The sequence below is a fragment of the Lytechinus variegatus genome, chromosome 3 (assembly GCF_018143015.1).
Source record: "Lytechinus variegatus isolate NC3 chromosome 3, Lvar_3.0, whole genome shotgun sequence".
NCBI classification, from domain to species: Eukaryota; Metazoa; Echinodermata; class Echinoidea; order Temnopleuroida; family Toxopneustidae; genus Lytechinus; species Lytechinus variegatus.
Window position 1 is genome coordinate 18,509,165 of NC_054742.1, and position 27,896 is coordinate 18,537,060.

General features: G+C 34.8%; 2 protein-coding genes across 5 annotated transcripts in view; both read left to right on the forward strand.

Annotated features, from left to right (window-relative positions):
* The window catches only part of LOC121410390 (GA-binding protein subunit beta-1-like), a 40,976-nt gene extending 29,785 nt beyond the window's left edge, over positions 1 to 11,191 (forward strand). The window contains exons 9-10 of the mRNA XM_041602439.1: positions 8,391 to 8,588; positions 9,535 to 11,191. Of these exons, the coding sequence (XP_041458373.1) occupies positions 8,391 to 8,588; positions 9,535 to 9,624 (288 nt within the window). The 3' untranslated portion in view covers positions 9,625 to 11,191. The remainder of the gene's footprint in view (positions 1 to 8,390; positions 8,589 to 9,534) is intronic.
* A 12,387-nt stretch (positions 11,192 to 23,578) lies between these two features.
* LOC121410392 (twitchin-like) overlaps positions 23,579 to 27,896 on the forward strand; it is an 80,991-nt gene continuing 76,673 nt past the window's right edge. For 3 of the 4 annotated variants that reach the window (XM_041602440.1, XM_041602443.1, XM_041602441.1), the window contains exons 1-2: positions 23,579 to 23,798; positions 25,570 to 25,584. In XM_041602440.1, coding sequence (XP_041458374.1) covers positions 23,723 to 23,798; positions 25,570 to 25,584 — 91 coding nt within the window. In that variant the 5' untranslated portion in view covers positions 23,579 to 23,722. The remainder of the gene's footprint in view (positions 23,799 to 25,569; positions 25,585 to 27,896) is intronic. The other variant, XM_041602442.1, reaches the window with a different exon arrangement.

A 27,896-nucleotide genomic window follows, 5' to 3' on the forward strand; every position in this document is an offset into this window, starting at 1 on the left:
TCTGACAAGGAGAATCTGAATTAGGATGCCTCTATAGGTGGTTTCAGACTGCCTCGAAGTTCGTCAGTTCCAGGTATTCTCTGATCGGGAAATTTACCCCGATCAGAAAATACCAGGTATTTTGGTAATGTGAAAGCAAACTACGCGTAATTTCCCCCAAAAGAAAATACCCGCTAAATAGTAGGTACTTGGCGAAATTACGAGAACTTTCGCGGGGATTTTTCCAAGGTCGCAGGTATTTTGGCGATGTGAAAGCAAATTACGGGAACTTTTAGCCCAGCGTGTCGTTGGGCGCGGCAGCGTGGGTGGCTGCTGGGCTAGTGAATTTGAATCTCGCGCCTTGTCTGCTTATCAGACCATACTGCGCATGCTCGTAACTTCGGGAACTTATCCCGAAGGGTACGTTTCGGGGCGGTGTGAATGCAGGAATAATTAATGGGTATTTTTTAGCCAAAAAAAGTTCTCGTAATTTAACGGGGATTCTTGTGATCGAGGCGGTTTGAAACCACCTTTAGAGAATGAAGCTGGGGAAGAAGCAGGAAAGTATTCTTTGGCTAGGACTAGAAAGAGACTTTTCGTTACTTCTCAGTCATGGAATGATTATTTAAACATGTGAAAAGCAAGGGTGGATTTCCCTGAATTAATTATAAATTGTGAAGTGGGGAAGTGGCAGCATTTAGTGGCTCTTTGCCGGTGTAAATGTAGAGAACTCTGTATGTATGGGGAATATTGTTAAAATCAATCTACATGTAGGTTTCAGTTCAATTTTACAATATTTTTTTTATTAGCATGTGACTGTATAATGGGCACCATTGGAAGCTTTTCAAAGTTAAATTGAATTAGAAACCACTGACATTAAAAAAAGTTGTTTCAATGTCATAATCTTGAACTCCTTTTGCATCTGTGCAGGATATGACATACAGCACAGCTTGATAACCTTCATCATTGTGGGAGGAATGAGTTACAAGGAAAGAAATTTGGAAATGATGGAGGAAAAAAAATGGGGAGGTGAACACGGAGTAGTGAAAGAAGAAAGAAGTGGGAAAAAAATTATGATAATGAACTGCGTTGAGGTATACTGGTATCAACTGTACATGTAGATTGCTGAGAACTACATTTGAGATGTGCGCAGTTGACCCAAATCCTTATCAAATTACTTAGATGGACAACATTCTAATTTGTAACTATAATGGTTACTAAGTTTTTTAGAGGTTTACGTGTATGTACTTGAAGATCCTGCAGTTTGGAACGATACCCTACTTGCTGAGATGCCAAATAATAATGAACAGTGTATGATATGGACCTATCAGCACAATACCTCCTCTTGAGTTTATTTTTACGCTAGGGGCTATAGGTCAATTTCACAGGTTGCACCGGTGAAATTTTAGTTTTTGACATACATTTATCTTACTGTTTATTTCTTTATAACTAATGAATATAGAGATACCCAACACTCTTAAAGATTTAAAACTTTTTCGTCAGACCAATGTTTTTTTTTCATTTAGGTCATCTTGGCTTTTTAGCCCAAAATACTGCCTTTAATTGATCTCCCATGTGTGCACATGTAGCTTTATATGTTTTTTTCAACAGGATGTGCTAGTTTGCCAATTTCCAGGAAAATGCCTTCATAGAAATGCAACTTCATTGGTTACAAGAAAATGGGAAAAAGATGAATAAATGATAAAAAAAGGAGAAAATTTAAACAAAATTAAAAGGTGATCTGCCAATCAACAGATCATCTAATAAGTTGTGTTTGGCGAACCCCATACAGGAAAAGATAGTCACATCTCAAGGTCTGATGATTATTTGGCAATTTTCAAGAATCCTAGAAATTCTTATCATTGTAACACCATGAGGCCATCAATAGATTGATCTAGAATTATGAAGTTGAATGGCATGAATCCAAATTACAACACTGTACAGAAAAGTGGAGTGCCTATGGGTAATAAGTCTGATACAGTACTACCACTTTCTTGCAAGGTCTGTCAAAAATGTTGAGAGAGAGATGTGATGGGGGCGAAGAAGAAGCCTTGGAGATGGTTGTTGGTATTAGAACATTTGAATTACAAAAAAAAAGATATGATAATAAATAGAAGGTGGAGAAAGAGGTTTAGAAAATTATTTTTTTAAAAGAGAGAGAAGAAGCGAGGGGGTATCACAGACAAAAAATGGAGATTGGATCAGCAGGCCTTCTGACCAGATTTTGGCAAAGAATATAATTTTCAACTATGTTAGATATAAAGTGAATTAAAATGTGAAAATTTTCCAGTGATAGTACAAAGACTTTATTATCATCCGTATCAGACATCTGAGCTGGTCATTTACAAAACCGTATTGCCCTACATTTTCTGAATATCGGGAGGGTGGGTATATTGTTTGTATTTTCCTCGGTCTCACATCCGGGCCTTTGTAAAGAGATACGCTTCATATCGATCCGTGCACCAACAATATATGTCATAATAGCGACAACGCAAGATCTGAGCGCTTGCAAGTATGTCATAATGGTAAAGTGCAGATCCTAGACCGATATTAACATGACACAATAGAAGTCTATTTTTAAAAGTAATATCCCCATTATCATGATTTTTGCTCTAGATATCTGATTTGGATGATAATGAAAATATTGACAGGCTCTTCTTTCGGGGAGTTTGCCCTTAAATGACCCATATTGCCCTTGTCTAAAGACTCGGGCCAATATGTTTCTTTTGCTGGAAATATATTTGATGTTCCCCTCAAGACCAGTCAATATTATATAATTATTCACAAAAAGTCATGCACACACACACAAAAAAACAGGCAATGGATAGAAGCTGCCATTTTTCCTGCATGATATGCTATATGGCAACTAACAGTTAAAAATCACAATTCTGTGGTCATTTTTACGTTTTTTTACATGGCCCCTGCAGCTGTCTGAAAGGGAAATCTAACCTTGGTCATTAAGTGTTGCGTTGGAAACAGCAAAATGATAAAAACAGAATGGTGAAAGTTTGAAAGAAATCGGACAAGCAATATGAAAATTATGGCTGCTTTATAATTGAGATCCCTAAGACTATGGAAATTTCAAATTGGCAACTGGGTACATGTAAGTGAATTATGGCAAGGGGCTAGGGCCACTTTTCCACAAGTCATGTAACTTGAATTATCAGGATTTGTGATTTTCTCCAAAGTACCTATTCCCCTGCGGCAGCAATCAAAATATAACCCAGGTAGCATAATATTATATGTCCTGATGAAGGAAAATATAATTTGAAGTAAATTTTTTAAAAATTTTTTTAGCCATTTTTATTGGAGTAAGTGTGAGAGTACCAGTAGTTCTTGCCTTACATCACTATGGCATCACAAATGAGGCCAATATGAGGTCTCCACAGGTGCTTACCGAGTTTTACAACTTGTAACAATTCATAACTTTCTTACTCTACATGTATGTGCGATATTGTTCAAACTTTATATCAACTTGTCTGATTTTTCTTTTTCCTCTAAACACAATTTTTTATTTGAGTTGGATTCCCCTTTAGAGCTTGGGAAAATTTTTAGCCGTGTGTATTTATTGAATACAGGCTCAGTAATATAAGAAAAGTAACTTACAGGGATGCCACTTTTCCGTATTTATACGGAATTCCGGCTTTTTTCCTGCTATCCGTCTTATTTCCGTATTTCCGACTTTTCCTGTTTTTGTGTACATATTAAAAAAAAATCGGAAAGTCCTCCTTTTTTCCCCCTATCTCTCTCGATTGTGATGCATGTCGATCGACCGAGTGAGAGATATTTCCCTGAGATATTGCTTTTTATGCAGTACATAATTTATAAACGCGCGCACTGCCCACTACGTTCATTGACTTATGCTTTTATCAAGGCTTTTTTATTTGAATTCTCGATATCCTTCCAAACCATAGACAAGCGCAAAGCAGCGGCACGAATCCCGATATAATAGCGACTGGTAAATACGTCTGTAAAGATGATGACGTCACCCAAGATGGCAACTTACTATTACCAACGGAAAAAATCGAGGATGACTAAGTTTTGATCATCATTTGAAAGGAATTACGGTAACTGCGGTCTAAGGTACGATGTTTCTGAATTTTATATATTTTCTCGTAAGTTTGGATGTAATTATTTTTTGATAATGTAACATTTTATGTACCAAAAAACGATCTGAAAATCGGGTTTCCGCTGAATGTTAGATCTAGTTAACGTTACTGCCGCATGCTGATACGGAACCCAGCAGGGAGCTCCAGCACGGGAAGCGGGCTGGAGCTCCTTGGGTTACGTACCCGTATCAGCTAGCCATGGCCCAGGGAGCTCCATCCCGCTTTGCGAGCCGGAGGTTCGCTGATAACGTTGTCTTTACTTATGGGCCAACAACTCTTCAGTCCATGTTTATTGGTTCGTGAGAAAACGCAGTTCAGCTGAACAACCAAAATACAGAGACTGATCAGTTTTTGGTCTAGCGTTCTATGAGAAACACACAAGAACTAACTACCGTCAGTTTTTCAAATCTCGACTTGAAGGTCATCAATCACAAACAGGTAAAAAGTCATTTGGTCCTCCCCCAAAAAAAAAAATATATATTTTACCTATGTCCATCCCAAAATTTAAGTTGGACCCCCCTTAATTTTGTTTTCTTGACCACTGTCCCGGCCCACGATAAGTTTCAGTATTTTTGGAGGACACCTAGTGGCATCCCTGAACTTAGCCATACATCCTAAATCTGTCTTAGAGTTAGACATGCAAAAAAATAGCAGAATTCTCAGACAAAATTCTTAGCAAAAAATAAGACAAAGCCCTTTTCAACTTAGGCATGCTTATCTGTTTTTTTTTAATACGGGCCCAGGTACCCTCCCCTTCGACAACAGTCTACAGAATCCTAAACTGACATACCTTACTAGGTCAAACTTTTGGCCATTATTTTTGTAGGTGTCTGACGCAGCATGATCTGCTGTCACCTTCAATTGGGTCATAATTGAATAGAATCCAGCCTCCGTCAATCCTTTTTTCATAGCTTATCATAATTGAATGGATTTCCTTGACTCTCACTTGGGTAAGAGGCCAACAAATCCTGGAAGTCCTGCATCTAAGGGTGTGTTCAATGTCAGTTTTCAAATTTAAACAGCAATATGAATCATGATTAAAAACTTGAATTCCATACCACCGAACACAAACACGATCAGCAGTGCACCGTTCAGTGTCGAAAATATAAAGCAGTTTAAATTTTTATGTTGATCATCTTTAAATATCCCGCTTTCGTTAGCGCAAAGGTCAGTAACGGCAATTGTTTGTGTAGGCTTCTGCGAGAGCAAATTTAAAGACGTTTCAAAATGCACTTGTGTTCCATGTCGCATTCGCGATGCTCAAGGTTGTAAATTTGAGCTGATCGCGTTTACAAAAGCATCTTTTTCAACGTATGATTTTCCTCCGAATCGTGATTTGACAGACACTTACTTTTACGACCGGGAATAGATGACATTGAATTGTAATCATGTTTTCAATCATGATCCATGTTTCTGATTTAATTTGGAAACCGACATTGAACACACCCTAAATTGCTTTTCTGATTACCATGGTTTTATAGGTTTTTAGGAAAATTATGAAACTAACACCAAGGAATAGTGTTTTTTCTTGGCATTTGTGCATAGACTTGCACTGCACATTAATTTAAAGTATTTGGTGTGATTACACTTGAGGTTGAAACCCTAGACCTTTATCTAAAGTCTTATTATATTGTCTGAAGTGGAGTAATATATGTATCTCCAAGATCAGATAAATCAGAGAAGTGTTTCAATATATATAACTTAGGAAAATATTAATTCATATATTGATATATGAGCAGATCAGCAGGCTGCTATATAGTTACATGTATAGTACCATCTGGAGAATAATGAAGTTTAAGCAGTGGACTTAATTTGTGTGTCTGTTTTGATCATGGGAAAAGAGTTTAGGTTAAATCTTTAGGCTTTGACACATGTAGGACTGTTCGATATGAAGAATATGAACCCAGTATTTGCACTTTAAATAAGTATTTTTCCAATTTCCACTGGTTTGATTGCTTGACCCAGGCTTGCAGCTGGTCAAATTTGTGTAAATTTAATTATAAGTAATCAGCTGTAGGTCTATCTGACCTAGCATGTCCAACCTGCATGACCATGATTTAAAACCCAATTTAAAAAATGAAATAGCATAGGGCTTACTCCTTTCAAAAGAGAAAGAACCAGATTAGAATAATAAATAAACATTTTTTAAAGATTGTCCAAATCCTTGCCTATGATCTAGATTTATTTGGACAATGATCTGATGAGTTTGAGGGGAAGAGAGAGAGACAGAGAGAGAGAGTGTGGGGAAAAAAGGGAGGGGGTAGCTTACATTATGTTTACTTAAAATTATCCTGTTGGCTCACTTGTTCTTCAAAGATATAGAGGCTGACATTGATTTGATTTGTGGTAACCTTGAATCTATTGGTGACCATGGATGGGACTATGTTTTTGGTTTAAACTCTGAACTACCATTTCATTTCAAGGTAGAATGTCACACAAACAATGAGGAGGATATACATGTAGCATAAGAGTTTGTTCTCTATTATTGAAAAGGGAAATTAGAGAATGAAGTGGCGCATGATATATGGAATGACAGAATAGTGTTATGCAGTCAAGAAATACATTAGGCCATTACCTTAGGGATACATGTCTAACATCAAAATCAATCGCATCTAGGAACATTAACATGTGATTACATTCAGTCGCTGAGATTACAATCTATGTTTTGCTGGGAATATATTTACCACAAATTTGTTTTTAAAGGCTTACAGCTTGAAGTAAGCACTCATTGCTATATTATTTTAAACCAGATATGTACATGTAGGATAGAATCTGAGACATGTAGAATTTTATTTTTTGGCCAAATCTGATTTCCTGACATTTTATTAAAGTTATTTGACATTGAGGTGAGCAACATGATTCACTCTAAAATAAATGTTTATATTCATGCAGTTTTCATGATTTAATGATAATGCCCATTTGATTGAATGCAGATGTTTCATGCACTCCGGTACATTTTTTTACAATAGGTGAATTTTTACGAATTGGTGAACAAAACAAAATATGATTCCTTTGGGACACTGGGTAGTGGTGGGGGGGGGGGGAGGGTCATTCACTGCAGTACATGTATGCTGACATAGCTCACCTTCAACATATGGACAAAAAAAAGACAAAAAAAATGTGTTCTCGAGACTGAACCATGTCACACATCTTTGCAAAGCATCTAAAATCAGCGAGTTAATTTCAAGATATGATATGTATTCTTGCAGAATCTAATGTAAATTCTGAATGTATTTGGGTGAATCAATAACTCTATAGAACGTTATGTGTGTGTTAGCAACATTCTACACTCAGTAGACATGTATGCAAATGCAAATGGAAATTAACAACACTGCTGTCTACATAACCAGCATGTGGATTTCGTGGACCCCAATCTATACCCTTCTTTCTCGGAGATCAACTTACTTTCATGGCCTTATTGCAAACCTACATGTAACATCTTAGAAAATATTGATTCTAGAGTGATCTAGTCCTTTCAGCTGTAATAGTGACGTGAAAAGGGGGAGGGTCAAATGAGTCTCACCATTTGGCTCTTTTTCTTTCCAAAGTTCGAGATCTATCGCAAATGCAACAATTTTTCATTTGACATTGAAATGGGCCAACCTTGATTTGTTGCCAAACCTTAAATAGTTTCAAGACCTGGAGAAGTCTGCTTTTACAATCAGCTTGAAATTAAGAACATGATGGACAAATAACTTAAAGCCCTTTTGGATTAAGGTAGGACAGTACTTTTGTAACAAGGGTATTGTGATATACATATATCTATAGCCTGATATAACAGAGGCCTACCTGTTCAGAACTCTTCAATGAAAAAGAATTTATGAAATCATCACAATGCAATGATTTGCTGTTTATAGTAGATACATCGTTGCCCCCCCCCCTCAAAAAAAAAAAAGAAATTGAGTGCCCTGTCTTCTCGAGATATATGCATTATGTATCTCTTTAATAGTACTATAGCCACATACATTTTGTGGCAGTCAGCTTGCTGGCACTTTTGTAGAAATTTAATGAATTATGCATCCTTCGGCATGTTTTGATAAAATGGTCAATAGTTTGAATATGTATTTTTTTTTATATATATCTTTTTTTGTACTTTTAGTATGGGATTTCTTGCTTAATATCCAGTTTGCTACAATTGATGTAAACTACTGAAGTGAAGTTGATGATATTTAATAGTTGTGCTTGCTTGAACTTGACAATCTGCATTTGTACTAGCATGATAGTCTTATATTTATTGACATTGCATTATTTCTTAGATTTTTAGCTAATTTAATCTGATTGTCCAACTTCTTATATTTTCAGGTTGTAAATCCTGGCACAAACAAGGTGATTACCATTGTAACCGGGGGAAATAAGACAGACATTAGTCCAGTTAATTTGAACACTGCCTCTCCAGCATCGCCTTCGACTACTGTACCTATGTCAATAACACTGGACCCTGGAAGTGAATTAGATGGAGAAAATATATGTATTGTAACAAGTGAGGAGATAGTCAATCAGGTATGCACTGAAAATAAGATTTTAATCAAGAAGTTCTGAAGAAAATTAGTACTTGCTAGGACCATGAATTTGGCAGAATATTATGCTACCACTTTTATGAATTTACAGATATTGGGATGAGCTTAAGGATATTGTTTTGTGGGCAGTTGATAACTGACAATGTGAACAATGAGACAAGATTTCAAAGACTGCATTTTGTTTTAAAGATATATGAACAGAATAAGTAATAAACTACACTGTATAAGGCCTAGCCTTAAAAGAGAATGGTGAAAGATTAATTACTGAAGGGGGTGGGTCTGATTTGACAGCCTATAATATTTCTTTTTGGTGGTTTCAAGTGTTTTATTTTGTATGATTTGAATTAGAAAAAAAATGAAGGCAAAAGTAGTTTGCAATTACCTTGACATTAATATCTTTAAAATTTATTTGACCTCAAACACATAGGGAACACACCAGGGGTCATGCTCACTTTGAATTGCCCTGTTGTTAAGATATATTTACATCAAGGACAAGAAAAGAAGGGGGGCTCTTGTACAGTGTGGTACTTGGACTTGCCGCTTTGACGACCCCTTTTTTTTTGGACCTCGATTTCAGTTTGCAAGCCTCCATGCTTTCTCTCTGTCTATATAGTTCCCAAGATCCTGTTTTTCAATCTGCCAGATAGATCACAGTTGCCTAGACCCTGATTCTGTCAATCCCGATAGTAAGGTTTTATGATGCACAGCACATCAAAAAATGATATGCTTGATTGCCTCCCTACAGGGATCAAGAAGCTATATATTTCATTGATTGTTTATGATTTATTGAAAGTTAAAATCTTTGACTAGCAAATACATTTCTGTTTTATTTTGAATCAATATGGAAATGTTTTGATTTGATTTGGGTGAAGTTGATTATCGTCATTTTATTTAGACCCAAGTTGTAATTTATCCCTTTTGTATTGCAGGTGGATAGTGTTGAGCTTGAAGTTACACAAGAGACAGATGAAGATCAAAACTTGATACATGTGACTGATTTAACGACTGACACAGGATGAAAGGAACATACTTTAGAAGCGTTATAAGCTATTGAAAAGTGAGTGAAGTCACCTGGCAGATGAGAGCTCTTGGAAAATGATTCAAAATCATCTGGTTTCTACATCATACTCAACTTTTAGAGTTATCTCTTTGTCTGAGCTTGTATTTCAAAGAAAAATGCTACAGAAGTCATCATTCGTTTTAGGAAGATGAAAAAAACTTTCTCATGTGGGAATTCATTGTTTAAGATGTTGAAAGTGGATTTAATCAACAATTTGTGACCCCAAGATAGAATCCTTACAAGCCAAAATACAGCATCTGCAGATAAGCATCTGGATTGTGAAGAACAATACTGGTAATAGAAGGAGGCTGCCTGCATTGACATTGATATTTGAAGACCAGGGTAAAGGCAGTGGGTCAGTATCCCCAAGGAGTTTCATAACCTCTAAAATCGTATAACCTGGGTTGCTGACATTTGTTGACATGAATGCTAAAAGAGGATTCCGTGATTCCCTGTAGGGGAAATCTTACACCTGTTCTAATAACAGTAAACAAATTGAATTTTCTGAAGGAGACAAACATGTTGGATATGGGTCATAGCCATAGGAAAACAAGGTGATGGGGATTGATAGAAAATATATAAAAAATAATACTGTTTTTTTAACTTGGAAATCACCTTGACTGATAGGTCATGCAGTTCTGGGTTAAGATTTGAGTGATCTATTATACTTCTTAAAATAAAATGTGGACATTTATTCTTTTTGTTACCTTTCGATAGATTTTGTGACCTTTAACGACTTGTGCTATATCCATCCGTCTGTCCAGCTTACACGAGTATGAATAAATTTGCATTCTATTAATCCTTAAAAAAAAAATACCAAAGGTAATATCAGTCTTACATGTAAAATGACTTAACATCAATGTGATTTTTGGGTTGTTTACTTGTTTGCTTTGTTTGAACTTGATATAGTGTTGTTTGCTAGTCCAGTATCGAGATGACATACCAGCATCCTTGCATAAAGAAATATATATCTTTTACTTCCATATGTATTATATATGTCAAATTTCTCTCATTCCACTATTAAGCAAGTAACAAAAATATTTGAAATAAATCTGACTGAATTCGTTTGCAAAATGAGCATTCTCACTGGATTATTTTGCCACCAAATATAAAATGTGGAGTTCAGTCCAACTAATGTTGTAAATCAATCAATCGATCAATCTCATTAGCCCCATAAATTCAAGACTGTCAAAAGCTCAGCAGCAATGGGAGTTGCTTTTAATTCAGGTAATAATATGAAGATCACAGGCCATTCCAGGTTAATGAACTTATGCTATGTTATGGTATCAACCTAACATTTAAAAAAATGTGCTTGAGATACATTGAAAAACAGTTTTTCTGAGAAAAAAAAGAAATCCGTTATCAGAGAAAATACTAATCCACTAAATCTCTTCACAATTTGAGATCAAATACTAAGTTTATCAATCACCAATTGCAGTTTTACAAGTTGTAAAAATGAGACCTGTCACAAACTATTTGTGCAAAACTCCCATGTGAATCTCTGTATCGACTCCTGTTTGGAGATTTAGTTAAAGAAAAATATTACAAAGAACACTAAAGTAATGCTCATGTGCTATCCTTTTGAACACAAGGAAGGTTAACATATCCTTAATGAATCCTGACATGATTATGACTTTGAAATTTCAAAGTATTTTACATAACCCCTTGCACAATTGATGGTGCAACTGTTTACAGATTGTGTGCAACATATATTGTGACTAAATGATCGCCAACGATCACACAAGCAATTGTTAAAGGCCTTTACTCTATGCATCCAATGTGATATCATTCTCGTATTGATTTAAAGAGAACATAAAGATTATGGTTATGTAAGTAAAATGTCATTTGCCCACACTGGAAACTGGCTGAGAATCCTGGGTGGTTTTTTTTCTGGGTCACATTGATTATTGAACATCATAAAAGAAATATCAAGGAATGATGGAACATGGTATTTTTTAGATGTAAGGCAATTCAAAATGGAGGTCATATCACAGCATAGCATTAGCATAATTCATTACATTCATTTTACTATTGCGCTCAATGCATCCTAACTGTGATGTCACTCATGGTTGACTGCAGGGTACTAAACACCATTTATGAATCAAAAGGTGGTTTCAAACCGCCTCGATCACGAGAATCCCCGTTAAATTATGGGAACTGTTTTCGGCTAAAAAATACCCATTAATTATTCCTGCATTCACACTGCCCCGAAACATACCCTTCGGGATAAGTTACTGAAGTTACGAGCATGCGCATAGTATGGTCTGATAAGCAGGCAAGGCGCGAGATTCAAAATCACTAGCCCAGCAGCCACCCACAGCTCCCGCGCCCAACGACGCGCTGGGCTTAAAGTTCCCGTAATTTGCTTTCACATCGCCAAAATACCTGCGACCTTGGAAAAATCCCCGCGAAAGTTCTCGTAATTTCGCCAAGTACCTACTATTTAGGGGGTATTTTCTTTTTGGGAGATTATGCCTAGTTTGCTTTCAGATTACCAAAATACTTGGTATTTTCTGATCGAAATACCTGGAACTGACGAACTTCGAGGCGGTCTGAAACCACCTAAAGAGTTTCTTTCTCTTTTAAAGTGATAAAAATCCTCGTTAACTCTCAGTTTTCATTTGATTTCACTAATCTACCAATTAATCATTATTCATCCATGTGCTTTGGATACATAATTCCATTAATTCTTTTTTTAATTTTTCAGTTTTCTCTCATGGCTTGTGCTATCTTGTATGTCTTAGGTCAACCCGCAATCCTCTCATGATACTGAACTTCACTTGGACATGCATTTTGCAGTTAGGAATATGAGATTAGAAATATACTTCTTTTTTTTTCCTGAAACTTTCTTTTATGATGTGTATATTCTAAGATGTTCTGTTTCACTCAAAATTTCATGCAATTTAAACTTTCATTCTCGTTTAAACACATTTATGAAGTGTATACATGGGGATAATTTACTTTATGTATGAAAGTAGTCTGTTCCTAATGCTAGAATTATAATCTTGTAAATCGTATGAAAAACAATCTATATATGGAATCTTGATGTTATTATAATAGTCCTGCATAGGAAATACATGAGGACAATAAGCCATTTCATCCCAGAAACGACCCAAATTGCCCCCTTTACATTGCTCAAATGACTTGCATTGAGTCGACTATCTTTTTTAAGAGTTGCCCCAAAAGACAACAAAAAGGTAAATCTATGTTATACAAATACAGATTGATATTTGCATATTCTCTTTAGATTGCATTTTGTATAAAAAAAATAGCCCTTAAAAAAAATAACCCCCAACATGATTATAATATAGCCAATGAAAAACAAAACTGATTTCCTACCCTTTGATGGTCTCTCACCCTTTCCATAGTCTCCTGCACTCAGTGTGAAACCATTTTACTGATTCTAAGAATAATAATGTGAACAGTGCCCCTACCAAAGGGTACAGAGATCATCTGGTTATTGGTTAGGGGTTAATGTCAATTAGGTCAATCTAGGTGTGCTGTCCCCCTAAGCTCTATGTCAATTAGGATTGGTATTGATAGCAGCCTGGGTGGGTGTTGACTCCTTTCTCCATTTCCCTCACAAAATAGGATCACACCATTCTGATGATAAAAACAGACACCCTGCTAGACAGAAATTTGTATACCTAGAAACAGAAACTATAGAAATAATGCTCTCTACAGAAATGACAATATTATGCACCATATTTTTTATTATATAATTACAAAGACCAATTGGTACTACTTGATTTAAAAAGAAAAGTATTTCAGAGCATGACCCTTGGTAAATTATTTTCCATAGGCAGCACCCCCTGGAATTCTGGAAGGTGTGACAAAATGGAGAAATATTATCAAACTGAGCTTCATTTTGTAGTGAACATTTTTTCTTTCTTTTTTTGCTTATCAATTTTACATCAGCACCCCCAGTAAAAAAAAAAAGAATGTTCCCAGGGCCCTGGTACAGAGACAGTAGGTAAGCATGTTTGAGAAATCACTATTATTGGGCCATGGTTTACCATAGTAAGATTTATTTTGTAACAAAATATAGTTGTGCTCAAAAGTTACTGTATCCCACCACAAAATGCACTCCTTCATGCCGATTGCTGAGTGTAGACAACAACACCACAATGTCCATGTTCAGCAAGTCCAGAAAAACTAACTTTTATTATTGAATGTAATATTTTATCACCTGACTTCACATTTAAGTATCTAAAGCAGGGCAGAACTTGAACACTTAAGATATTTTCATTTTCTGTTGGGGTGCACTAACATTTGAGCACCACTGTAGATGTTTAGCACTATAATTATGTGATGCATAGGATCTTAATCCAGGTTTAGGGTTAATTAAGCATAAAGCAATCACCAAGAACTTTAACATGGCTATATTTGGTATTGTTAGGAAAAAGATTTTGGAATTTGATAACTTTCATTAAATGGCTCTGTAGTGTTCGTTTCAAACAGCATTATCAAACACAGCAAGTATACATTTTTATTAATGTTGATTTCTCCTCTTTTCTTTGTGCTACTAGTAGTGCATAAACCAAACTTATGAATTTTCAAAGGTGAATTTGCCTGGCAATTGAGATACTTTCATGTTTAATAATCACCATCTTGATTTTAAAGATTGATGATGGGATATACATAGAGCTATAAATATCAATTGTCAGCTGGATAGTAGAGTTGATCAGATCACATGGGGAAGTGCATGGCTTCAACAGTTTGAACAGCCTGCTGCAAGTAAGTTCAAGCCAATCAGGAAGGTGGAAGAAAGACTTTATTCTCCTGGGCCAAGAGTTATGTATTTGACACAAATGTTAGCAATTGATTTGTACATTGCAGTCAATGCAATCAATCATTAAAAAATGTTGTACAATAATTACTAAGCTTTGTGTTATGGGGCACCAGATATCTCTCTACACAGAACAAAGGCTTTACAGCCAGTATACTTTATGCATTTGTACATACACTGTGATAATGGTGTAGGTGGAATCATGTGCCAAACTGAGATTAACATTATCTTAGAATGCGATCTTAAATGCAGGAGTGAGAAATAAGTGACTGTAAGATTAGTGAAGAAGTATATTACAATTCAGGAAAATTCTGTCCTTGAATTGCTATTTCTTTTGTCTTTGTAGGACAAACACTTCTGAAAAAAGTTTCCATAAAATCGATGATTTATTTCATATGTATCCAATACATGTTTAAATTACAGTTTTCATATTTTTTTTCATTTCAGTATTTTACAGTATGACTGTAATAGGAGGTAATAAGAAGTTTATGAATGTTGAATGAATTCAAATTAAATGTTTTATTTGAACTTACCTGTAAGAATTGTTTTTTAACAAAGTCATACATTGTAATATACATGTTTGTGTCTGTTGTGTTTTTTGTATTAAACTATGATCGTGTCTGTCATAGAGAGCGAAGGAGGGGGGTATGGACAAGAAAAGAAGGAGATAGAGAAACAGGCATAGGATGATGGAAGGGAGGAAGGAGGAAGAAAAAAGAGAGAATGATAAAGATAGGTAGAAGAGTTAATAGATCAGGTCTATTGGGGTTAAATAGACCTAAATTATCCCAGGGAGTACGTAGGTTGTACAAGGTTATGATTTCATGATTCATCTATTATTTGAATAACACTACTAGGAGAGATGAAGTAAAATATATGGATAAGAACAAATGTGAGAGTTTAAAGGACAGTTTTGGGCATGGGCAGTGTATAAATTACAGTATGAGTAGCTGATGTAAGATATAAAAACTTGGAAAGCCATTCCAAAAAAAAATGGCAAGTTGAGTTAGCATGACTGACAATTTAATTGAACTCAGATGTAGGAAGAAATGTGTGACACTTTATTTTATATTTTGCATAGTCAAAAAACAATGTTATCTGCACACTGGCATACTGGAAGGGTGGTAGTCACATGCTACATATGGTATATAACCTAATTAATTTCAATGTACTAGTATATAATGTAATATATATATATTTAAAATACTCTTAAAATGAATACAGAACAGTGTATGTGACAAGATCACTTGTTTACATACCAACAATACTAAATTAACAAACGAAAATGCTATGAATTATTTTACCCCTAGTATGAATAAATTTTCAGCACTACTGAAAATTTGATGAAAATTTAATGAAATTATGCTATGATTTTCTTTTTCACTATATGTTCATTTTAATTTAGTTGATGTTTGGGTGGAGTGGGTTGGCAAATAACTGAATATCTCAGACATTATTTATGATTTTTTTTAAACACATGATTTCACATAAAAATTCATTTTCATAACTTGAATAGGTAAAGGTACAGGGACACTAGTTAAAGTTGAAATAACAAGATTTTGTTGGTGAATATGATTCAACAGGTGCGCTTACTCGAACTTTAGGATATAAGATGACAACAATTTTATTTCCCCCAATCATAATGTTGAGAATATTATTGCAATGAATGTCCTACTGTGAGCTAAATTGAATGGAATCGGATTCATGTTTGCTTTCATATCCTTTGATCTGCTTGCCTGTTGATATCTATATGGATTAAAGGAGTTTGTTCTGACTTCTCTTTTATTTTTACAAACCCCATTTCGAAAGAAAACGTGATCAAACTTTTGCAACGTGAATATTTGCATCATGCCTGATTTTTTTTTCTCATCAAAGCTACATGTATTATTCTATGGCAATGTCATAGTCAAGAAATGGAGCCCTGAAAAGAAAAAGGGGCCTTAGGATTTGTAATGGGAATAGTAGTAATAAGTCGCCCTAGTTTAGAGTGTTGATGCTGAATGAGAAAATGGTTACCAAGGCATGTAGTTACCTAGTGAGATGGGTTAGATAATCCCCACATCATTGAGTTCAAGAAAGTGTCAATCTCTTAAAGTGAGACAGACATGAATGTAAATCAAATTATCATCCATATTGTAGCTCATAACTACATGCAACTGAAAAATAAGGATTCAAACACTCTGTTCCTAAAAATGTGATTCCTTTAAGAAGTAAAATCGCTATGATTAAATGCTTGAATTGTATCTGACAGAATAAAAAAAATATTGAGTTTCTTTGAGACAATATTAAAAGATTGAGCCTTTACTGTAGCTGAAAGAACCACTAGATAGTGAGAAATAGTAATATGACATTATGCCATAATTTTGATGAAATAACAATGAAGATGAATTGTGTTTAGTACAAAAAGGGGGCATTGAAGGTAAATATTTTTGTATCTATGTGAAACTGCAATGATTCATCTATTTGTTCTATCTTTCAAGATATACCTGTATTCAAATGCATACATATATCAATACAGAGCACAGCCATGTCTGAAATGGACTATTCCAGGTTGAAATATATCATCTGAAAATTGTAAGAAAATTGAGCAAAACACTGAAAATTCCATTAAAATCAAATGGAAGAAAATGAAGTTACAAAGTTCTCAATGTTTTGTATAATTTTGGTGAAAAAGATTGATGCACACAAAATCATAAATAGGCATGTCAACATGAATATCAATGATTGGGCTGATGATCATGACATATCTGCCTTTTAGAGTCCAGCTTATCCTACCCAGTCTCCTTCTCATGCATCACAGCCCATCTCAATACACTTGTGTTTGCTTTTTTTTATTTCAACTCTTTATTTCAAAGCCGGTTATTTCAACATGTAGTACACCTTTAAAGGACAAGTCCACCTCATTGAAAAAAAGATTTGAATAAAAGGTGAAAAATACAACGAGCATGACACTTGAATTGTTAAAGGACAAGTCCCCCCCCCCAACAAAAAGTTGATTTGAACAAATAGAGAACAATCCAAAAAGCAACACTGAACATTTCATCAAAATCGGATGTAAAATAGGAAAGACATTTTAAAGTTTTGCTAAACAGATATATGCACATCTTGGTCGGTATGCAAATGAGGGGACTGATGACGTCACTCACTATTTCTTTTGTATTATTTTTGTATTATATTATATGAAATGTGATATGTTTTAATTTTCTCCTCACTGGAAGGTGAAATAAAGTTTTCTTTCTCCATGAACAAGAGGAATTACAATTGTTCTAACATTTTATGGTTCAGTAAAACTGGTCCTTATTGTTAAATCTGTAAAAATGGAAACAGTGTATAATTCAAACAATAAAAAAACAAAAGAAAAAGTGAGGGACATCATCGACTCTGTCATTTGCGTGTTGCTGAGTTGTGCATATAACTCTTTTGTGAAAAATAAGCGAAACTTTAAAATGTCATAACTTTCTTATTTTGCATCCGATTTTGATGGAATTTTCAACGTTATTCTTGTTTGATTTTTCTCTATTGATTCAAATCAACAATTTTCTGGGGTGGCCTTGACCTTTAAAATCGAATGTGAAATTAGAAAATTGTGACACTTTAATGTTTAGCTCTATTTCACAAAACAGTTTTCTGCACATCAAATACAAATGAAGAGACTGATGATGTCATTCACTCACTATTTCTTTTGTATTTTATTATGTGAAATATGGAATATTCAAATTTTCTCCTAATTGTCAAGTGAAAAAAAAGGTTAATTCCTCCCTGAATATGTGAAATCAGCATTATTTTAATACTAAATAGTTTAGTCAAGTTGGCCCTTGTCAAATTTGTAAAAAATGAAATATTTTATAATTCAAACAATAAAAAAACAAAAGAAATATTGAATGACAGACATCATCCACTGTCTCATTTGCATGTCACTGAGTTGTGCATAATTTAACTGTTTTGTAAAAAAAAATAAGCGAAAATTTAAAATGTCATAACTCTTTTGTTACATTTCTGATTTTGATGAAATTTTCAGCAGTATGTGGACTTGACCTTTGACTACTTTGAAAGGCCTTTAATTTGAAGTGAAACATGAGTAGCAGGGGCTTCGATCCCTGCTTCGGGGAGGGGTGGAAGGTACAAAAATTACCTAAACTGGGGCGTGATTTGCTTGCCAATAACTATTTTACAGAATTTTGCCCCCAAAATTAATTATTTTGTATATGCCAAATTTAGTGATTTCTAATGCCTTTTAAAATATGAGGCCCTATTGCTTTTCAGATAATGAAGTTTCCAAGTTGTCCAAATTATTAGGGGAGAGGACATATCTTTAGTAATTTGCTCCCTTTTTGACAACTTGAAAAGTTGTGGATGGACCCCCATGGTGAGTAGGGTTAGAGAGTTAAAGTTTGGTTTTTACTAAGCATATAATTTTCCTGGTAGGAAATCATAATCACAAAAAGAGATACACATGTATAATGTCCTTATAAGGTTATCCTTAATTTAGCCACTATAAAAAGGATGACAAGGAGGAAAACATGAACTTTTAAGGAGTCTTTATGGCAATACATACATTAAAGTAGGTTAAAATGATGGCATGAGAAACAAATTTACGGGTCCAATCCCCTCCCCCTCCCCCACCGGAAACTGGAAATCAGTGTACAATATATAAATGATCTAAATACACTTTAAGAAAATTCATGAGTCATATGATGATATAATATATATTTTTTTTAGTTTACATTTAAAATAATAAAGCAAAGAACATTCTTTTATTTCATGGGGCAATGAGTGCCAAACATCGGGTCGTCTTTAGACTTTGGCATTAACGTATCTTTTAGTTTAAACATTATACCAATAATTCTAGAGTTGTGAGTTCTTAGATGCTGAAAATGCGAACTCCAGTTTAAATGTTGATTAAGAATAATGCCAAGAAATTTAACATTAGTTTTTCATTCAATTAGGGTAATATCTATTAAGATTTGGCACTGGTCTTCCTTAATGTTTTTGTTTGGGTTGTGAAATATAATATAATCTGTTTTTACTGAGATTAAGAGATAGCTTGTTACATTGTAGCCAAATAGTTAGTTTAGGCAATTCTACATTGAAAGTGACTATCATTAAAATACAGAAATAAAATCAAATGGTGCATGTGCCAAAAAGCTGCGTAATAAAAGTCCCGAGCAAGCGAAGCGATCGAGAAAAAAAACTTTTCATGCACTTTTCCTTTGCTTTTCTTTCCACTTTTTTTTTGTTTTTTTTTGTTCTCGGTTGTAGAACTTGGGGGGCCATGGCCAAACCGCCAGTGCTATGCGGAAGGGTGCCAGGGCGGAGCCCCCGGAACCTTTTTATTTCAAAGCCATTTTAAACCTTACAGATTGCCGCTATTTTTAATCAAATCGCAGATATATATACAGTATATTATATATATACAGTATATATCTGTTACACATTAATTCAACACAGTTGAGCAATGAAACAAATATTTGGAGGGAACGCAACATATCAATGTGGGAAAATTTGTAAAAAGTAGCCAGCAAGCAAAGTCAGCCCGAAAAATTAGCCTTTAGAAATGAAATTCTAATTATTTGTTATTTTTTTACATTATATTCAGCAAATAACATATTTCATTGATTTCCATTAATTTCATTAAGTTGCCTCCAATTTTCAGTATGGAACCAAGACCACCCCTCCCCATGTAAGCCAGTGATTGAACGTAAAGCTCTATAGGAAGGGTCCATAAAGGGGGCGTTGGCGTTTTAGAGCCATTTGAAGGGAAGAGCCCGTACTGACTGGGGGTATGGGGCAGAGCCCCCGGTAGCTTTGGACATGTTGGAGATTTGAAGTAAACATTTAAGAGACTTTTTGACGGTAACTTTTGCGAGCGTAAAGCTTACCTAGGCAGGGCATATAACGAATAACAGGAGTATATTTCAAGCCTTTGGCTAGGGATATTTGTCCTGATTGCCACCAATATTGCATAAAATTTAACAAGTTTAATGATTATATGTAGTCCGTCTTTCTTCCCGTTCCTTATTTTTTAATCCTCAGCAGCCCGGTCGTGTTATTATTTTTTTTCTTGTCCCTTTTCTTCGTTATCCAAATGAGTTCGTGGCTCAATCCATTCTACCTTAATTTCCCGCTTTTGTTGGCTATTTTGTTATCTTTTGATTTATTTTCCTTTCGTAATAATAATTGTAATGTACTAGAAGCCCTTTTTCGGAATGATTTGTTCTTTCCCACATGTTCTTCTATTTTCCCGCTTCTCTTCCGTTTTCATTTTTTCCCCTTAATAATTCTTGTCATTGTTTCCCTTTTCCTTTTCCTCCCCCCTTTCCCTTCCCCTTTCTTTCTCTCTCCCTTTTCTCCTTTTCCCGGTGAAATCCGCCAGGGGGGGGAGCTGCCCCCGCCTGTCTATTCCTTGAAACGAGTGAGCGCGTAACAGAAGCTATGATAAAGCCAGGGAAATCATGCTGCACTTAATTTTATAGCTCTTCGGGCCTTTTCACACGTGAATCTTCAATCATATTGTAATGGTGATTGCAATTCATTTTATAATCATCGCACCTTTCACACGGAATTTGAATTCGTGATTGTGATTAGCGCTCATGATTCTAGTTTGGTTTCATCGCGAGTGCTTAAAATATGTCATTAGCTTTATTTTTCACTGGAATCATTCAAATTAAGATTTTATTTACCGTATGTGAAAGGGCGGTAAGAGACATCTGATAAAGATGTATGAAGCGCTATACAAATAAGCATAATTATCTTTTATTATCTTTTATTTGTTATCAAAAGTGATAAATTCAGTATTCATGAGGTCATAAAGAAAAAGAAGGCCCTTTATATACGAATGCTAAAAAGTGCATCTGTGATAAATAAACGTTAATAGGCCTCCAGGAAGTATGGCCGTATGCAGAATATTTACTGGAGGAGGGGAGGGGGGAGGGGCCAGGACACGTAAGCTTTTTAGAAAAAAAAAATCGAATGTGAAGGAGCGAACCGACCAAGCTTGTTATGGGGGGCTTTTGTATAAATGAAATTGAAGGATTTTGTGCATAGTTTTGGTACATTTTGTGAAAATTCCCCCTGCCCACCCCCGCTCCGCCCTATACTGCCATGCCGGGAAGTTTATTTTGGAGGAGTTATGATGAGCTCAATCAGTGTTAATGACCCGGGTTCATGGATCATCATTCCTCTGAGTTTATTTAAAAATAAAACTTTAACTCCCGATGAAAATTGTGTCTTGAACTGAGTTGACGAGTTCTATATGACCTCTGTGAGGAACAAGGTCACTTGATTTCTAGCTTATAGTCTCAATATTTTCATGGCAATATAAATGTGAATGAATTTATGATTAAGGACAGGTGCTTTTTTATCTTTATTTTAGCAAACTGAATATATATTTCATAACAATATTCTTTTAAAAGTGACCATTTAAGTTTTGTACTTGTGGATATTTATTAATAGTTTGGTTGAATAAAATGATATTTAATACCGTTTTCCGATATTTGATAATATTTCGTATATCATTGATTTATGTTAATCAAACTAAAATATTGATTGTATTGCAATGTACTCCATAATATGAATAGCAGAAGAGCATTGATAAGACAAATTGAATAATTGTGAAGAAAAGAAAAGAAGGGGGAAAAACATTGAAAAAATGCAGACACTTTAACACCATCTCAAACAAATTTAGAGGTCAAGTCCACCCCATAAAATGTTGATTTGAATCAAAATAGAAAAATCTAACAAGCATAATGCTGAAATCAAAATCTGATGTAAAATAGGAAAGTTGTGACATTTTAAAGTTTCGCTTATTTTTCTCAAAACAGTTAGATGCACAACTCAGAGATATGCAAATGAGAGAGTCGATGATGTCCATCATTCACTTTTTTGTTATTTATTGTTTGAAATATACATTATTTGAAATTTTACAGAATTGACAATAATGTAGAACTTGACTGAACTACATAATGTTAAACAATGTTAATTCCACATGTTCAGGGAGGAATAAAACTTGATTTCACATGACAAGGGGGAGAAAATCAAAATATTTCATATAGTAGAATACAAAATAAATAGTGAGTGGGTGACGTCATCAGTTCCCTCATTTGCATACCACCAGGATGTGCATATTACTGTTTTGTGAAATTAAGCGAAACTTTAAAAGGCCATATAACTTTCTTATTTTACATCAGATTTGACGAAATTGTCAGTGTTTTGTTTGTTGAATTTTTCTCTTTTTATTCAAATCCACTTTTTGTTGGGGTGGACTTGTCCTTTAACACTACACCAAGATGTGGTAAATTATGTTCATCAGTTTAATCATCGCCTGATCACTTTTAAAATAATCAAATTATATCATCTTCAAGTACCGTGTCTATTTATTTTTTTTTTATCAGACTTGTATTTCTTTAAAGATGTGAAGTCACTTTCAATATGATTGTTTTCTGTTCTGAAAATTCATTAGGTTGTTGTTATTTTGAATAGGCAAACTAGTCAGTTTTGAATATTGTTGCCTTGTTCATTTGCTTTCCTTTTGTTTTTCCTTACAAAACAGAAAAATTTCTTTGTTGAAACTGTGATTCTAAAAAACAGTTAAGAAAAGTAAAAGGAAATCGTGCAAGACCACCTCTCCTGCCCTGTAATATTAGCACGTTTGGCTGAAAACCCATTAGGCCTATACATAATACATTACTAGTATATCAATACCAACTTAAGATATTCATAGAGCGTTCGTGTATGGTTAAAACAACAGCAACATGCTGAGGAGGTTATAAAACAACCGAAGACAAAAAACAACAAAAATATTAATTCTCCCTTTGTTTTCCGGATTTACGATTCCTTCTTTATTGACACTGTTCTTTGATGGAGTTGACCATTGATACGTTTGACGGGGTATGTACAACCTATACGATATTAAGAATGAAATATAAAGAAAGAAAATCAAAAGAATTTATGAGTCAAGTAAATAATGATGATTGATAAACGTTATTCAAAGAAATAATAATCAGAGTAGATATAAATAAGACTACGTCTCATTTATTAAGGTTCTATTATGTAGACATTTTTATTAAGCAGTTACTAACTTGCACACCCCTAAAGAAAATGTAGTCGTCCATAAACTTGTCTACCTGTCATTTTCACGGAAAGCACAGGTGCAGACGATCAGCTGTTGTGTACCAAAGTTTTGCTCTTCACTCCTTTCAGTTACAGCGGAGGTGACAGGGGCAGGGAAGGAGCAAATTCCAGCTCCAATGTTCTAAACCAACTCATCAACATGGAGGTCTCTAAATTCGGACTATTATGGGCCATTGTTCTTTCATGTATGATAGTTTCTGTGCAGGGACAGAGGAGTAAGTATAATACCGAGATACAGAGTTTTTACTAGATGAGTCGTGTAAAAGAACTTTTAGATACCAAACTCAGTTTCTCCAGTTTCCCTAGTTTCCCTAACTTGTCTTTATTTCTTGTTAGGCCAATTCCTATTAAACTTAAGTTAGACTTGACATGATTAATTAATCGAACTAGCAATTCAATTTATACACGCTGCATCCATATGCTTTATAGGCCTATTTATTTCAACTTTGTACATAGGGTCTTTTCTTGTTAGTCAAACATTTAGATTTTGTTCGAGAAGTATAGATCGATGAAGCTGAAGAAAGATAACATATATATGTTATATATATGTTATGTATATAGCCAAGGGTACGCGCGTAAAAATCTGGGGGGGGGGCAGTCAAATGTATTGCTGTACGCATGCATGATGTGACCAAATTATTTCCAAAAACCCTCTAAACAAGTTTTTCTCTGTGTGCAATATAACCCTCTAAATTTAAACAATTTTTTTCGCAGGCTTCATTTATGCAATTTGGCCCCTAACAAGTTGTCGCGAGAATATGACCCTGAGAGAAAAAGCTTGGGGGAAAAAATATACCGTAGACACGTACGTTTAGCTAGTCTTTATAGGTTTGACCCCATGATGGACCAGTTAAAACAACCCTTTTTTTTTGAAAATCAGTGTTTTTGATACCCTTTACGAGTGCATGCGCGGCCCGCGTCCAAAACTGAAAAAAACACCCCTTTAAACACATTCTTTTGGTCATGCAAGTGTACAGCAATATATTTGACCGCCCCCCCCCCCCCGGGGCAAAGGTATGACATACAGATGATGACTCGGCCCGGGGGGGGGACTCAAATTATATATTGATGGGGTGTGCCTCATGCACGTACGAAACCGTGAAATAGGGGTTTATTAAAGGAACTGACTATAAGGGAAAATATGGGGTCTTGGGATTTGGGAAGTAAATATATACCAGGTGATGTGAAGAACAAGGTCTAAGGAATGGTATCACGGTACTGTAGGTCAGGGGGGGGGGGCACTCAAATTATTTTTTGATGGGGGTGTGCCCTCATGAAACTCTGAAATTGGGGTCTAAGGAACTGACTATAAGGATAAAATACAGGGATTTGGGAAATAATATACCTAACGCGGTGTGAAAGACAGGGTTTATGGAACCGGGCTATGGAACAGGATCGAGGTACTGAAGCTACAATGTAGTTGCTAGAGGCTACTTAAGAGAGAGTTGTGAAGCCGTGCGTGCAGCTCTCGCATGTGATGCTCTCGCTGGACACTTTTTGCAAGGCTGGGGAACCGAGATATTCTTAATGGAGGTCTTGCGAACGGGGTGGGGCGGCTTCTGAACGAAACTTGTCATTCGAAGTATAGAGAACTGAAAATTAAGTCTGAAAAAGGGGGTCATCAAAGCGCCACGTCCCTGTACCACCAATATATGTGAGTGCCCCTCTCCCCCCCAGGTGATGATCTTCTGCAACACAGAATTTGGCCCCTATTTTATTCTTTTGTAGAGGTGTTCATTAACAGCCATTTATACCCCAACCCAATATGAAACAAAATACACATATTTGGGGGCAATTTGCTATACGGTACCAATTGTATTTTCAAGGAGGCTCAGAGTCTATACACTTGGTGCTTTTCTTTGACATAGCTCTAGAAAATTCCCCGAGGCCTACATGGGTAAGACAATTTTTTTTTCTTTTCCTCTTCTGAGGTACTTATGTCAAAAAATTAAATAACAATATAATGTACTCAAAATTAATCTACAGGTGTAGAAGAAAAAGGTGAGTATATACAGATGCAGAATGGGTAAGAATATCAGGAATAGAAACTTATCAAGTTCTCCTAATACATCTTATTTTTGTTTTTCCACTTAACATAATACCTGAAATCATTTTAAACCCCATCCAATTTGACTGACTATTAAACAATTTATTCCTAAAGTAATTTAATATAACTATATACCTTGTAAACTGTATGTTGTGCATTAAGTAATAATTGGTTAATCAAAGTAAATTAAGATTCACCAATGTTTAAAGCAATAACTTTTTTCTTCTTAATTATTCTAAATTCTTGGGAGACCCAACCATTATAATGACATTTCCTATCACAAAGTTTTAATTTAAACTTTAAAAAGGTTTCTTCAAACCTCAGTCTATCTAATCTAGCAACAGAAAAAGGAAACCGTGACTTATGTTATCAAATGCTTTTTTGATTTCCAGAAAAATTAGAATGCCTAGAGAGTTAGTGTAGTGACAATAATCAATAGTAAAAACAAGGCAGTATTTTGTACAGAGGGACGTTGTTTTAAATAACCAGTCTGATCTGCACAGACTATGTTTTCTAAAATACTTTACAATCTTTTACAAAGCGTTTTTGCAAGAATCTTGTAATCAATCTTCAACAGTGATACTGGTCTCCAGTTGTATATTATTCTCGTCACATTTTTATGCAACAATGTACGTTATAACGGCCTGTGTCTTGCTTTCAGACAAATCTTGATTTTCAAAGCCTTCATTTAAACTGTCGATCAACATATACATGTACTTCAAATCATCCCAGAAACACTGATAGAATTCAGCAGTCAGTCCACTGCTGGGAGATTTGTTATTTCTCATTGTTTTTAAGGCTTCAAAACATTATTTTTCTGTTACTGGACATTCACAAATCAGTGCATCTTCCTCAGAAAGAGTAGTTAAATAATTTTTAGATACCTTTTTATTTCAGAATGTGTACAATTTAAAAAAAAAATCTTCGTTATATTTTGTTATTTCATTAAGAAAATTTTCATTACCAGTAATTATTTTTCCATTCTTATTCATACAGTCAATTTCTGTTTGTTTTCCATTTTTCTTCACTAAAGTGAGATAATACTTGTTTGATTAGTTGCCAAATTCCAATTTATGATTGGTACTAAGCCTAAATTTGTTAACCTTGACAGTCAATCACAGGTCCAATGTCTCTTTCGATTCAATGTGGTTTTGCTCTAGCATTCTAGTCATTCATACGATTTAACTCCGATGAGTGCATGTCAAAAAGCTTCAGTATGTCTGTTTTTAAGGTTATTTTATGATTTTGCAGAGCCAAACACTTATTTATTTATCACTTCTATTGTAATTACCACTATCAACATTCCTGCACAATAACGGGTATTTTTCGTACATTGTTTTATACCATTCTGTCTTTTTCATTTCCTTTTTGTTTTGTGAATTTCATGGTAAATTCTCAAATTCTAATTTTACACATATCCCATTTTGTTCTTGCACTCATATAGTATTGAAATGATATAGATTTTATAACATTCTTAATTTTGTTCCTAAAGTCAGAATCATACAATAATGAATTGTTAAATTTCCATACCCCCTAATTCACTCTTAACACTTTCTGTCTACAATTAAAGTGAAATAGCTCAGTGATCACTCTTTTTTTTATATTTGTATGTATGATGATTAGGGGAAGGCGGGGTAAGTTGTGACAGTTTTTAATTTTTGCATGTTAGAATTGATATGATTATTAATCTTGTTGAAATAAGTACCTTGCCTTGAAATTTAATTCTTCTGAAATTTTTTTTCACCTATATTTAACTTTCTACCCCCACACTGAAAGTCATTGTCACCTTTGAAAAAAGAGGTGTCAAATGGCTCAACTTGCCCCATCTGTGGGGTAAGTTTGAGCCACCTTCTGGGGTAAGTTGAGCCACAAAAAATATGTACAAAATGTATGGGGGAGAACCAGCATGTCAATTTTTTGTTTAAAGTCTTTTCACTTGCTAATTCTCTATAAATACTAACATCCTTTAAAAGGAAAAGAGCAGTAATGTAAATTTGCTCCTTTCAGCCTGCATTTCAATTGATTTTTATGGTTTGTTTGTTTTTTAAGATATATTACCATAAGAATTACCATGGCTAAACTTGCCCCATGCTGTTTGGCTCAACTTACCCCAGTCTGAACTTAGTGCGATAATTTTGTATCCACACATTTATTATGCATCCATCATATAAAAGACTATGACAAGAATGAAGATCCATACCTGGACTAACAATGTTGTTATCATGTCTTTATTATATTCAAAGACGTGTGTGTGTATAAAGCACTT